General features: G+C 44.9%; 1 protein-coding gene across 4 annotated transcripts; it reads left to right on the plus strand.

Moving 5' to 3' along the window:
• The first annotated feature begins 141 nt into the window (after positions 1 to 141).
• TSTD3 (thiosulfate sulfurtransferase like domain containing 3) lies at positions 142 to 10,828 on the plus strand. 4 transcript variants are annotated; one of them, XM_040983107.1, is made up of 5 exons: positions 142 to 249; positions 8,935 to 9,108; positions 9,206 to 9,213; positions 9,311 to 9,365; positions 10,678 to 10,828. In XM_040983107.1, the coding sequence occupies exons 1-5, from the start codon at positions 192 to 194 to the stop codon at positions 10,755 to 10,757; spliced, it is 375 nt and encodes a 124-aa protein (XP_040839041.1). In that variant the 5' UTR covers positions 142 to 191; the 3' UTR covers positions 10,758 to 10,828. The 4 variants fall into 4 exon arrangements, with proteins under 4 accessions (XP_040839041.1, XP_040839039.1, XP_040839040.1 ...); XM_040983106.1 differs by lacking the exon at positions 142 to 249 and adding an exon at positions 2,720 to 2,834; XM_040983105.1 differs by having other exon boundaries at positions 9,206 to 9,365.
• Positions 10,829 to 13,478: the final 2,650 nt, after the last annotated feature.

Genomic DNA, 13,478 nt, shown 5'->3' on the forward strand with positions numbered 1-13,478 from the left:
CGGAACCCACTCACCCGCCCGGCCGACCGCCGCGTCTACAACCGCCGCAACTGCGCCTGCGCGGCCGCACCGCGGGCGGGGCGTGGCCTGCCGGGCTTGCTGGGGGGCGGGCCGCCGGCGGGGCCGCGGAGGCCGTTGGGGGCGGGGCCGGCTGGCGTGCGCATGCGTTCCGAACGGCGCTGGCTGCCTGAATGACACCCTTGGGCTCCTCTGGTTGGATCTGGTTGGTGTCCTGGAGCTGCCGGATTTGTGGGGTTTTTTGTTTGTTTTACTTCTTTTTACCATTACCATTTTATGATACAGTTCCATAGGCCCTGACATTTCCCTTATCCCCTCCCCAACTCCCTCCCCCCTCACTGAGTTCCCCTATGTCATTACTAGAGTGGTTCTTCCTCAAGTTCGCCCTAGGGTCCGTTTGTGGCGGGGCGTTCCTGCGACTGCCTCCTACTTCCCTCCGTCACCGTCTCCTCCTGACACCCAACTGACAAACTGATACCCAACTGGCGGTCACGGCATCCGGCCGTGTTTCCTAAACGTTCAGGAACTCGCCGTGGGCGGTTCCTCACTAGACCCATGCTTTTTTTTTGCTCTTGCAAGCATCAAGCAAATGAAATGTGATTCATTCAAACCAAGTTACACTGTTTCTACCTGTGGTTTTATGAAAGTATTCATTTTGAAGACTACACTGAAGTATATTATGATAATGTTACTAAAGTTATCCCATCAATTTATAGAGACTGTGCATTATACCGTTGTTAAAGAAATCTGAAGTACTTTACTGATTACCAAATTATTGAAAAATGAAATCATTTAAAATGTTTTGATTAATGAAATTATTCCTGCATGACTATGCATCAATAATTCCATTTAAAACTGTTAATTTTATTTAAATAAATATGAATAAACTTGCAGTTGAGCTAAATTAAGAATGAGGGGTTGATGTGGTGACATAATGGGTTATCTCTGGAATATCAGCATGTCATATGGGCACAGGTTCAAGTCCCAGCTGCTCCACTTGTCATCCAGCTCCCTCCTCACGTGCCTGGGAAAGCAGCCAAAGAAGATCCCTGCCTCGCCCTGTCCTGGCCATTGGGGCCATTTGGGAGTGAGCCAGCAGATGGAAGATGCTAAAATTTATTTATTTGAAAGGCAGAATGAAAAGGGTGAGAGAGAAATTAAATAAATAGGGCCCAGCGTGACAGTGTAATGGTTAAGGTCTTCACCTTGAATGTGCTGGGATCCCATATGGGTGCCAGTTCTAATCCCAGCAGCTCCACTTCCCATCCAGCTCCCTGCTTGTGGCCTGGGAGGGCAGTCAAGATGGCCCAAAGCCTTGGAACCCAGCACCCTTATGGGAGACCCAGAAGTTCCTGACTCCCGGCTTCGGATTGGCGCAGCACCGGCCATTGCGGTCACTTGGGGAGTGAATCATCGGACGAAAGATCTTGCTCTCTGTCTCTCCTCCTCTCTGTACATCTATCTACCTTTCCAATAAAATAAATAAATCTAAATAAATAAATATTTTTTAGAAAATGAAAGAGCCATAAACTTTATGCCAAAGGCTGAATCATGTTCCCCTCTCCTGACACATGTATATTCTAACCCCTGAAATCTGGGACCATGTCACATGACTCAGCAAAAAGGAATTTTCAGATATAATTGAATGCAGTAGTTTGAGGTTAGATTCTCCCGGGCTTATCTCCGTTTGGATATAGAGATCTTCATAAAAGTGAGACAGGAGGGCCAGGAAAAAAAGATATCGTAACAGAAGCAAGGGCTCCAGTCAGAGTGAGGGGGCAATGTGAAGATGCTGAAAGCAGCTTTAAAGACAAGAGAGCCAGGGGATGCAGGAGGTCCCGGGGACACAGCCAGGGGATGCAAGGCCATTCCTCCCAGACCCCTCAGAAGGAGCACAGGCTTGCTGGCACTGTGATGCCAGCTGGAGAGCCTAGTGAACCAGTCGATCTGGAGGTAATAACTGTGTGGCTTTAGAACAGTAAGTGCGTGTCAGTCTGTTACAGTGGCAGTCAGAAAACACAGTGTAAAGTAGCTGGACCTAACCTGAGCAACACTATGGGCAACCATGGTCAAATGTCATCAGTTCTTGGGGAAAGTGTGATGAGGTTATGGGATTATGTTCATACCAGTATTAGAGTTGAACTGGCTATCAAAGTTAAGAACAGGGGCCAGCAGTGTGGGGTTACGTGTAAAGTCTCTGTCTGCAATGCCAGTATTCCAAATGGATGCAATTTGGCATCCCAGGTGTCCTGGCTACTCCACTTCCAGTCCAGCTCTCTGCTAATGCACCTGGGAGAGAAGCAGAAGATGGCCTAAGTGCTCTGGCACCTCCACCCACTTGAGAGACCCAGAAGAAGCTCTTAGCACCTGTAACTTTACTTTTCAAATAAATTAGCAAAGTATCTATAACTTGATTTTAATGCTTTAACAGAGTTCTTAAAAATTTTAGCCAGTGTGCTTTTAAATTCATCCAATGTGTAAAAACGTTACAAATTGGATTCTAAGTATTAGTTTTGTCATAGCTTTTAAACTTTGTGTAGCCTAAAAATAATAATAATAATAATAATTCAAAACCAGAAAAAGCAAGCGCACCTGCAGTTTCTTCCGAAGATTGTTATGGTCCCTGACGACTTGCGGCAGTACCGGGTTCTGCCGGCGCTTGCCTGGAGGGCGCTCAAGAGCTGAGAGCTAAGCTCCCTGGGTTGGAGGAGGAAGTGGTCAGCAGCGCGCCGGCGCCGGGGTGATGGTGTTTCCCCGGCTGTTGCTTGCGGCGCCCCGCAGTGCCGTTCTTCAGTCCGTGCAGGCTGCGCTCTACGGTGAGCTTGGTGGTAGTGGGAGAAGGGGAGAACGCCCCATCTCGGATCCCAGGAAAAGGAGGGGTTTGGAGGGGGCACTTGCCGTTGTCCAGACTTTCAGTTAAACTTCAGTCTGATTTCTCGTCGTATCTGGTTATGTAGCTCCCACCTGGACTTCTTGTTTCTCCAGATTCGCGCCTTGTGGGCCAGGGTTTGCTCTGGGGGATGCAGCGGGCGGGGCCAGCCTTGTTCCAGGATGGTGGCGTAGGGGGGCATTTATAATGAGGAGGTGCTAGACTGAGCATCGAATCCCAGCCCAGAGGCGCAAGTAATATGTCAGTCCTTGCCCTGGGGAGGCCCTTAGCTGGTATCCAGGCGACCCACAGCTGAGCAGAGATACTAGCTTGGTGAAGCAGCCACCTAGCACCATCCCTCTTGCCAATGAGAATGGGGATACCAGAGAGGTGAAGGTAGCAGGTGGTGGCGCCGAGTCCAGCACGCAGGGGCCTCCAGGAGTCTCGCTCTGTGAGCCCCTCTACTGCAGCACCAACTGCTGTCTGTGGATGCAGCAATCAGTTAATGAGCTGTTTCTGGGGGAGATGGAAGCTGACTCCGGACTGTGAGCAACTATTACAGAAAGGTGTCTTTTCCATGTTCAGAGTGATGACAGAATCACATGGTTATATTTTCATTACAGTGAAACCAACAAGCAAGCACAACCCAAGACTCTTTCTATATATATCCCCTCCAACCAGCTATCCTCCCTAGCTGCACTTTGGTAACATGTTCTTCTGAACACTTATCTGAACATGTGTAATTAAAACACATGTAAAACGCTACAGATATGCTAAATACTACATATAAGTGTGATATGTACAGACTTATGTAATTTGTCTCCTTATGTTTCAAAAAGCTTTCTAGGAAAACACATTTAACTTACGTGCTGCATTTATCTCGCCGGAGGGAGAAGCCACAGGACTTTTCAGACATGATTAAGTGACGTATTTTGAGGCTAGATTCTTCTGGGTTGTCTCGATCTTGGTACAAGGGAGGTAGGAAGGCCAAGTGAAAAGACTGTCACAACAGACTAACAAATTATTTTAATTATTTGAATTTAAGTATTTGTGTTTAACAAACTGAACGTTTTAATTTCCTTTTTTTGCTATTTAATAAATAGTTCTTCAAGAAATATCATGCATGCAATTTGCATATGTGTACAACTACTGTATTACAATAGATACATAGAAGGGGGAATGTTAAAATAGGGTGACAAGTGACATTCAACTAGACTTTAAGAGAATAAGTGTGTTCCATGCAGATGAGACAAATAGGCAAGACAGGATTTGAACCCAGGTTTATCTGACTGCAATCCTTGCTCTTTCCACAATGATGTGTTTAAGGAATGTGTACATTTTTTATGTAACCGGGAAGTACGGGTAGGGTAATTGGATAGGAAAGGCAGAGGAAAAGGTTTGGCACACCATGCTGGCAAGGAGAGTTGAAGGGCCTAGCCCTTCCTAAGGAAGCTGTACTGCACTGTATTAAGTATCCTAGAGATAAGTTTACCACTGCAGAAACAGTTAAACGTGGGGTTATTTGAAGGTTTAAGACTCCCAAAGTGAAAATCAGTAGCAGGCATCTTACCTTGGGGATTAAGACCCTGCATGACCTGCCTGCATCCCACAGCAGAGTACAAGTTTAGTCTGTATTAATTTTGAAAACACCTCACAAGACCCCCCACATTATCTGTCCATAAAGTTGGTGGATATCAAGTTGCCAGTTTGTCTTCAGTGAGGGAACAGGTGTTTTCTGGTTGAGCATCACAGCATGATTGACAAGTAGAGGACATGTTCTACAAAGTACAGGCTGTGCAATAGAGGCTCAGACCATGAGAAGTTTGAGGGAACACATGCTTTCATCCAGCTTTTTTCAATTAGGAAACAACATTTAAAACAGATTTAAACCATCTTTATTTTACATTTTTATTTATTTACTTGGAAGGTAGAAAGACAGAGAGAGAGAGACACATACATCTTCCATCCAATGGTTCACTTCCCAACTGCCCACAACTCCACACTGAAGACAGGAGCTGGGAACTCAATCTATGTCTTGTGTGGGTAGCAAGGACCCTAGTTCTTGGATCATCACCGGCTCTTCCCTGGACTTACCTGAAGCTGAAATCAGAAGTGGAGCAGAACTCAAACCCAGACACTGACATGGGTTGCAGGTATCTTTTTTTTTTTTTAAAGATTTATTTTATTTTTATTGGAAAGGCAGATATACAGAGAGGAGAGACAGAGAGGAAGATCTTCTGTCCGATGATTCACTCCCTAGGCGGCTGCAATGGCTGGAGCTCAGCCAATCCGAAGCCAGGAGCCTCTTTCCGGGTCGCCCACATGGGTGCAGGGTCCCAAAGTTTTGGGCCGTCCTTGACTGCTTTCCCCAAGCCACAGGCAGGGAGCTGGATAGGAAGTAGGGCTGCTGGGATTAGAACCGGCGCCCATAAGGTGAGGACCTTAACCACTGTGCCATAGTGCCGGGCCCAGTTGCAGGTATCTTAACCACTGCGACAAAACCGAAGAAATTCAGTCCTGATTGACTGTCTCTTATGTCTCCCAACTTCCCAACAGGGATATAGCTAAATTACAGAAAATTCAAGGTTAATTTGCTGATTCTACCAAGAAACAACTTAGTTTCCCAAAAGCTAAATGCCAGAACCTTGAATTTATCATAACTGCTAAAATTACCATGGTTTTCTAGGTCCTAAACAATGAGAACCAGAAATAAATATAAATTCAGCCCTCTGCTCTTCATAGTATTGGGAGTTACAAGGAACTAGTTGAATGAAAATTACTAGAGGGCCTGACGGGTTGACATAGTGGCTAAAGTCTTTGCCTTGAACTACCTGGGATCCTATATGGGCACTGGTTCTAATCCCGGCAGCTCCACGTCCCATCCAGCTCCCTGCTTGTGGCCTGGGAAAGCAGTCGAGGACAGCCCAAAGCCTTGGGACCCTGCACCCGCGAGGGAGACCTGGAGGAAGTTCCTGGCTCAGGCTTCGGGTCAGTGCAGCACTGGCTGTTGCGGTCACGTGGGGAGTGAACCATCAGATGAAGGATCATCCTCTCTGTCTCTCCTCCTCCTGTATATCTGATTTTGCAATAAAAATAAATCTTTTTTAAAATAATAAAAGAAAGAAAGAAAGAAAATTACTATGAGCCTAACCTCCTCTTCTAGTTTAGGAACAATTAGTTCTCAAAAAGTAAGGATATCTCAACGTACAGGGTAATACAACCATGAGCTCTGAAGAATAGCTCAACATCAGGTTCACTGTTTACTGGTTATGTTCAAAGACCAGAGAATCCACATCTACCACCTTCAGTCCAGCAATACTCCCTGCATTTTAAGCAAGTGCAGCAATAATTCATCATTTTATTTTTGTCACTGATCCTATGCTTAAACCCACTGTATGGCCCCAGGCTTACCTAACAACACAGCTTTTGATATGATAAGATGGTGCACATTGCTTTTCTTTTTTAAAAGAAAAAGTAAATCTATACCTATTATTTTATTTAACTTGTTTTTCTTTTCAATATTGTTTACATAGTTGAGAGGGATACATGGCCAGGTGGGCCTCTGATTAGGGTGGAGAGCACTATGGAAGAAGGTGACTAGGACAAATATTTGATTTTTTTTCTCCCTTGTCTGCAGGGGAGGGTGGGGCAGGGACTGCTCCCTACTGTCAAATTACATAGCATTCAGGAATCGGCATGGTCATATAATGACTCCTTAAAGACCACAATATGGGGGAAGAATGTTCTGAGGGTGTTACTAGAGTGGTCTTGATAGTTTTGAAACATTGTCAGGTCAGCTTCACTGTTCCAGGGCTGAGAAAGTCTTTCCAAGGTGTATTGGTTGACAAAGCCCACTTAATGTTTAGCCAGGAGAGTGGTCCAATCAGTTCTGCCTTCCATCCTTTGAAGACTTAGTTGCTGGCCTGTACGAGCTGGCCATCATGTTCTTTGTGTGCATCTGGACATTCTGCTCACTGCACAGGCATCAGCAACTGAAGAGACCCGGCCACAGCATGTCACAGACCTGGTTCTCACACATATGAAGATTTTGCCTAGTCAAGGCAACCCCACCAGGCACACCTCTAGTCCAGGGTTGTGCTAGCCCCTGCTGCAGCTAGCCATGTCCCATCCGGCTTTCATGCACACCCACCTGTGCTGTGGCTTAGCTCAGCCTGACACGCCCCCAGACCCAGTCCTCACATATGCTGTGTCACCTCCCTGAAGTGAAAAGATGCTGCTTTATAAAACCAATCTGGGAGTTGGAGCAATGGTTTAATTGGCTAATCTTCTACCTGCAAGCACTAGTAACCCATGTGGGTGCCAATTCGTGTTCTAGCTATTCCACTTCCCATCCAGCTCCCTTCTGTGGCCTGGAAAAGTAGCAGAGAATGGGCTAAATCCTTAGGACCCTGTATCTAAACATGAGAGACCTGAAGTGGCTCCTGGCTTTGGTTTGGCTGAGTTCTGGCTATTGTGGCTATTTGGCAAGTGAACCAGCAGGTAGACCTTTTTTTCTGTCTCTCCTTCTCTTTAAATCTGTCTTTCCAATTAAAAACAAAATCTTTTAAAAATAATAGTAATAGCTGGTGCTGGGAGTGGGCCAGGCTGAGTGAGGCTGCTACACCTGCTTGTGAGAGCTGGACTGGTGGTGGGCTGGGCTGAGTTAGGCTGCGGCTAAGCATCAAGACTGGGAACAGGCCATCTCAGACTGTAGCCTGTAGGAAGGAGCTGTAATGATTTCCTTCCTACCTGTCTCTCACGTGAGAGAGCTAGAGTGAGATTCCAACTCCCAGCTTCAGCCCCAGTGAGGGGTCAGTGCAGGCATTTGGCTTGTTCTCTCTGCTTCTGAAATAAGTCGGTCCCTGCCCCTTTAAAAAAAAAAACAAAAATCTAATACCAACAAGTGATTTTTACTTGTAACAATTATTATTTTTTTAATAAGATTTATTTATTTTGTTGGAAAGTCAGATATACAGAGAGGAGAGACAGAAAGGAAGATCTTCTGTCCGATGATTCACTCCCCAAGTGACCGCAACAGCCAATGCTATGCCGATCTGAAGCCAGGATCCAGGAACTTCTTCCAGGTCTCCCACATGGGTGCAGAGACCCAAGGCTTTGGGCCAGCCTCGACTGCTTTCCCAGGCCACAGGCAGGGAGCTGGATGGGAAGTGGAGCTGCCAGAATTAGAACCGGCGCCCATATGGGATCCCGGGGCATTCAAGGCAAGGACTTTAGCCGCTAGGCCACACTGCTGGGCCCGTACTTGTAACAATTATTACAGGACTGTTTCCTTTTGCCTAATTTTTCTTTTTCTTTTTTTTTTTTTTTTAAAGATTTGACAGCTAGAGTGACTTCATTCCCCAAATGATCACGATGGTGAGGGCTATAACTAGATCTTTAAGGTCTATTCATATCTAGCTAGCTAGCTACCTATCTAAAAGGTGGTTATCAAGAGAGGCCAACAGATCCTCCATCAGCTGGTTTATTCCCCAAATGATTACAACACCCAGCTCTAGGCCAAGCCAGACAGGAGCCAGGAACTAGGGGTCTCAGGCAGGTGGCAGGAAGCAGCCTCAGTAGTGGGAAGCGGTACTCAAACTGGCACTGATTTGGGGTTTGGATGTTCCAAGCAAAAGCTCACCCTGCTATGCCATGATGCTTACCTCAGCATCAATGATGAACTCAATCTCCATCCCTTTAACACTCCCTGCAGGATGAGGGTTAGAGCCAAACATTCCCATATCCAATCATGGCCTGGTCTTTTTGGAGACCAACTCCAATCTCAAGTTATCCAGGAGCCTACTTACGTAACTCTCCATTATAATAGTCTACCACCCCAGAAATCCTAAGGCATTTAGGAACTCTGTGTCAGGTACTGGGAACAAAGACAAGTACTTACTATGTCACAGAATTCAGGTTTTTAAAGAAACAAAAAAGAACAAATAAAGCTTGCTGAATGGAACCAGGAAATTTTGTTTAAATTTACTCTTTCCAACTATGGCAATGTTACTATGTTCAGGTTACCTAAATTGCCTTATTTCTTTCAGGTTTGAAATCAACAAGGGGAAGTTGCCACAATTTTTGTACTGCTGCTTCCAAATACCTCACTTATAAAGAATTGAAAAACTTGCTTAATTCCAAAAACATTATGTTAATTGATGTTAGAGAGCCATGGGAAATCCTTGAGTATGGAAAAATCCCTGGGTCTGTCAATATACCATGTAAGTGACATGCGTCTTAAGCTGATTACAAAACACATTTATTTTCAGTAATTTGTTGGATCTAAAATTTATTGAAATTCTTAATATTTTCTTTCAGTGGATGAGGTAGGTGAAGCTCTTCAGATGAACCCAAAAGACTTCAAAGAGAAATACAAAAAAGTAAAGCCATCCAAATCTGACAATCTAGTGTTTTCTTGTTTAGCTGGACTTAGAAGCAAGAAGGCTCTGGATACAGCAATATCTCTGGGATTTAACAGGTGTGTAGAAGGGAAAAATGGATTCAAAAATGGGTATTTTAAAATGTTTCATATATTCAAGTAGATATTAGGCTATTCAAGGTTTTTTTAAAAAGATTTATTTATTTTATTGGAAAGGCAGATGTACAGAGAGGAGGAGAGACAGAGAAGATCTTTCGTCCAATGTTTCACTCCCCAAGTGGCCTCAATGGCTGGCGCTGTGCCAATCCAGAGCCAGGAGCCAGGAACTTCCTCCAGGTCTCCCACATGGGTAGAGGAACCCAAGGTCCTCAACTGCTTTCCCAGGCCACAAGCAGGGAGCTGGATGGGAAGTGGAGCTGCAGGGATTAGAACAGGTGCCCATATGGGATCCCAGCGCGCTCAAGGTGAGGACCTTAACCATTACACTATCACGCTGAGCCCATCAAGAATTTCTTATTAGTCACAGTTATAATGCAAGACAGCAAGACTAACAGACTCTATCATCTCATCTTATTCAGAAACAACACAAGCCTTTTTCAAATTTACTTGAGAATAGGAGTTAGAGATAAACAAGCTTTCATCCACTATTCACTCCCTAAATGCCCACAACAGCTGGGGATAGGCCAGGCCAGGCCCAAGCCAGGAGACAGTAGCTGCTTCTGGGTCTCCAACATGCATGGCAGAGGTCCAAGCAGTGGGGCCATCTTTTGCTGCTTTTCCAAGACCATTAACAGGGAGCTAGATAGGAAGTGGAGCAGCTGGGTTTCAAAGTGGTGCTCCACGGGATGCCGTCATTGCAAGTACACACACACTATGCCATAGTGCCGGCCGGCCCCAACAATGCAGTTAATGGGCTTATAGTAAGTAGCATGGTGAAGGACCACTGCATTATCACTAAAGTTCCTATCATCAAGGAGGGTATTTGGTACAGGGTTGGATGGCCATTTGGGACACCTGCATCTGATGTCAGAGCCACTGGTCCAATCATGGCTCCTCTACTTCCCACCCAACTTTTTTTTTTCTTTTTATTATTTTGATAATCTTTACATAGTTGATTAGGGCACAAAGGGTCAAGGATTTCAGCAAAGTGGGTAAGACCATTGTTAACCACATTTTTTTTGTGTGTGTCTGATCCAACTTCTTGCTAGTGTGTACCCTGGGAGGCAGCAGATGATGATTCAAATTGATTCCTGCCACCCAGGTGTGAGACCCTGGATACAGTTCCAGGCTCCAGCTATGTCTCTCTGCCTTTCAAGTAAAATAAGTAAAAAAATTAAAGTTTCTATCAACCATCTGTTATTTATACATAAGCCAGGAGAAAATGTGTAAAGAACTACTTGGTTATTTTCAGTGCTCAACACTATGCTGGAGGGTGGAAGGAATGGGTATCCTGCGAACTTACAGAGAAGAAAGAAGGAAACTGAATTTTGAAACAAATTGACTGAGTGCATGAAACAAAGTATACTGGAGTGAGCAAAATAAACATCCTGTCCTGACAACAATGGTTAACGGTGAGGAGCTTTTGTGCAAATCAACTACTCACTTACTTAAATCAACTACCTATTTACTTTCAAAGGCCATTAATGAATGAGAAATATGTATTTAACTTGCTCAAACATAAGAATTGGGTTCTATGGAATGCCTTCAGAGGCAGAGAACTCAGAGGACATTCCCCGCCATCCCCACCCCCCACCTACCATACCGGATGGAAGAAGCCCGAGCCCTTCATCATGGGACCAGGGCCATCAGAACAACAGACAGGAACCCCGAGTGGTCCTCAGAACCAGAAGAACAGTAAACCTCCTTAGGAATTGGGGAGAGGAGCTTTCTCTGGCCCTTGCTTGGTTCCAGCTTTGGGTCCTCACCCTCTCTGCAGTGACCATTGGGGTTGCTCCAGAGCCCCCTTGCAAACACACACAAGTTAGAATAGATAGGCAGAGAACAAAAAGGAAAGCCTGATGAGCATAAACTCATACACACTTCACTAGGGAGGACGTGAAGATTAAGTACTCCTCAGCAAGGTATTGAGAATTCCGCTGCATACCCCTCCTAAACTGTCTCGCACCTCAGTTGTTGAAATGTCATCGAAGTAGTCACAGGATGTGGTTAAGAACTTGCTTACTCGATACTATGTCAGTTCCACAAAATTGTATATTGTTGCTGTTATGTTTGGGCTTGTAACTGACCGGGATTTTATTTTGTTGGCTCTAACCTTGGACCAGAGAGGGTCTCCCCAAGAAGCTGTTAAACTTACCTGGACGATGAGATGCTGGACTCTATGCTAGGTATAGGCTCACAGGGAAGGAATCTCAACTGAACTTGAACTGTGGTAATGCAACAAGGTGGAGGAATCCACCATGGGGGGAGGATTGGGGGAAGAGAGAGGGGAATTCCAGTACCTAAAAAGCTGTATCACATAATGCAACGTAATAAATTGGAAGAAAAAAAAAGAATTGGGTTCTAAAAATTGATTTTTAAGTTGTTTAATTCAACAGTATTCCAAAAGGCCAGATCATTCGTGTGTGACTATTTCTAATCACCAAAGAGGCTAGAACAGATTAATAATCTTGATCACAAAACTCAAGAATCTAGGATATATAAACAACAAAATATACTAACATCCAAAAACTTGTGGCACTTTTGTGCCCAACAAGATAGTGATATAACTTGCGATTTAAAAATGAACATGGGTCCCCCGCCCAAAAAATTAACATGAGAATAGAAATCAGAATAGTGGTTGTTTCTGTTGATGATAGATTAATTGGAAAAAGAAGGAAAACTTTCTAGGGTGACAAATATACCATGTTTTGACATAAGATGCTATATTGATCAATAGGAGGTTACTTTAACGTTTGTGGGAAAAAATTAAAAAGTAAGGTTATTGGGGCTTGTGCCATGGCTCAATATAGGGTAATCCTCAACCCTGGGCTGCCAACATCCCATACAGGCGCCAGTTTATGTCCCAACTGCTCCATTTCCAGTCTAGTTCTCTGCTTATGGCCTCCAGCAGTGGAGGATGGTCCAAGTCCTTGCGAAACTGCAGCCAAAAGGGGGGGACATAGTGGAGGTTCCTGGCTCCTGGCTTCAGATCAGCTCAGCTGTGGTCATTGAGGACATTTGGGAAGTGAATCAGCTAATGGAAGACCTTCACTCTCTCCCTCCTTCTTTATTAAAATCCAAAGTCTCAAAATACAAAAATATAGCATATGATTTAATACATTATTTCACAAGAGGCTGTTTTCAATATGGGAGAAAATCATTTTGAAAATACAAAGATACGTCTAAAGCTTTCGAGCTATGACAAAGGCAGATTCTACCTACTGGTTAACTCTCCAGAGTGAATGGCCAGGGTTGGACCAGACAGAAGCCAGTAGTCAAATGTTTCATCCAGGTCTCTTACATGACTGCAGGGCTGCAGTTCTTAGGCCATCTTCTGCTGCTTTGTCAGGCACATTAACAGGAAGCTAGAGTGGAGCAGCCATAGGGGATAATGGCAGCTTAATTTACTATGCCACAATACCAGCTTCCAAATTATATTATTAACAGCTACAGATACTCTGTTACTATTAATAATAGCACAGAAGAAAGATCCTGTGAGAAATGGCAACAGCACCTAATGGACACACCCTGAAATCCTAGAACAGAATCAGGCTTGGGATAGAGAACAGGTATGTGAGAAAGCAAAATCTATCTTCCATAGAAGGAAGTTAGTAGGGCCCGGCGCGGTGGCACAGTGGTTAAGGTCCTCGCTTTGCATGCCCGGGATCCCATATGGGCGCCAGTTCGAATCCCGGCAGCCCCGCTTCCCTTCCAGCTCCCTGCCTGTGGCCCGGGGAAAGCAGTCGAGGACGGCCCAAAGCTTTGGGACCCTGCACCCATGTGGGAGACCTGGAAAAAGTTCCTGGCTCCTCCTGGCTTCGGATCGGCATAGCATAGGCTGTTGCGCTCACTTGGGGAGTGAATCATCTGATGGAAGATCTTCCTCTCTGTCTCTCCTCCTCTCTGTATATCTGACTTCGCAATAAAAATAAAATGAATATTTAAAAAACAAAAGTATGCAAATAGCAAAACATGGAACCATGAGAAATGACTAAAGTTCAAAGTAACTGCTTCTGGGGAAGGAGAATGGGACAGGATCCTACAAGACACTGT

Source organism: Ochotona curzoniae, unplaced genomic scaffold, assembly GCF_017591425.1.
Source record: "Ochotona curzoniae isolate NIBS_2020 unplaced genomic scaffold, NIBS_Ocur_1.0 contig_3819, whole genome shotgun sequence".
In the NCBI taxonomy this organism is placed as follows: domain Eukaryota; kingdom Metazoa; phylum Chordata; class Mammalia; order Lagomorpha; family Ochotonidae; genus Ochotona; species Ochotona curzoniae.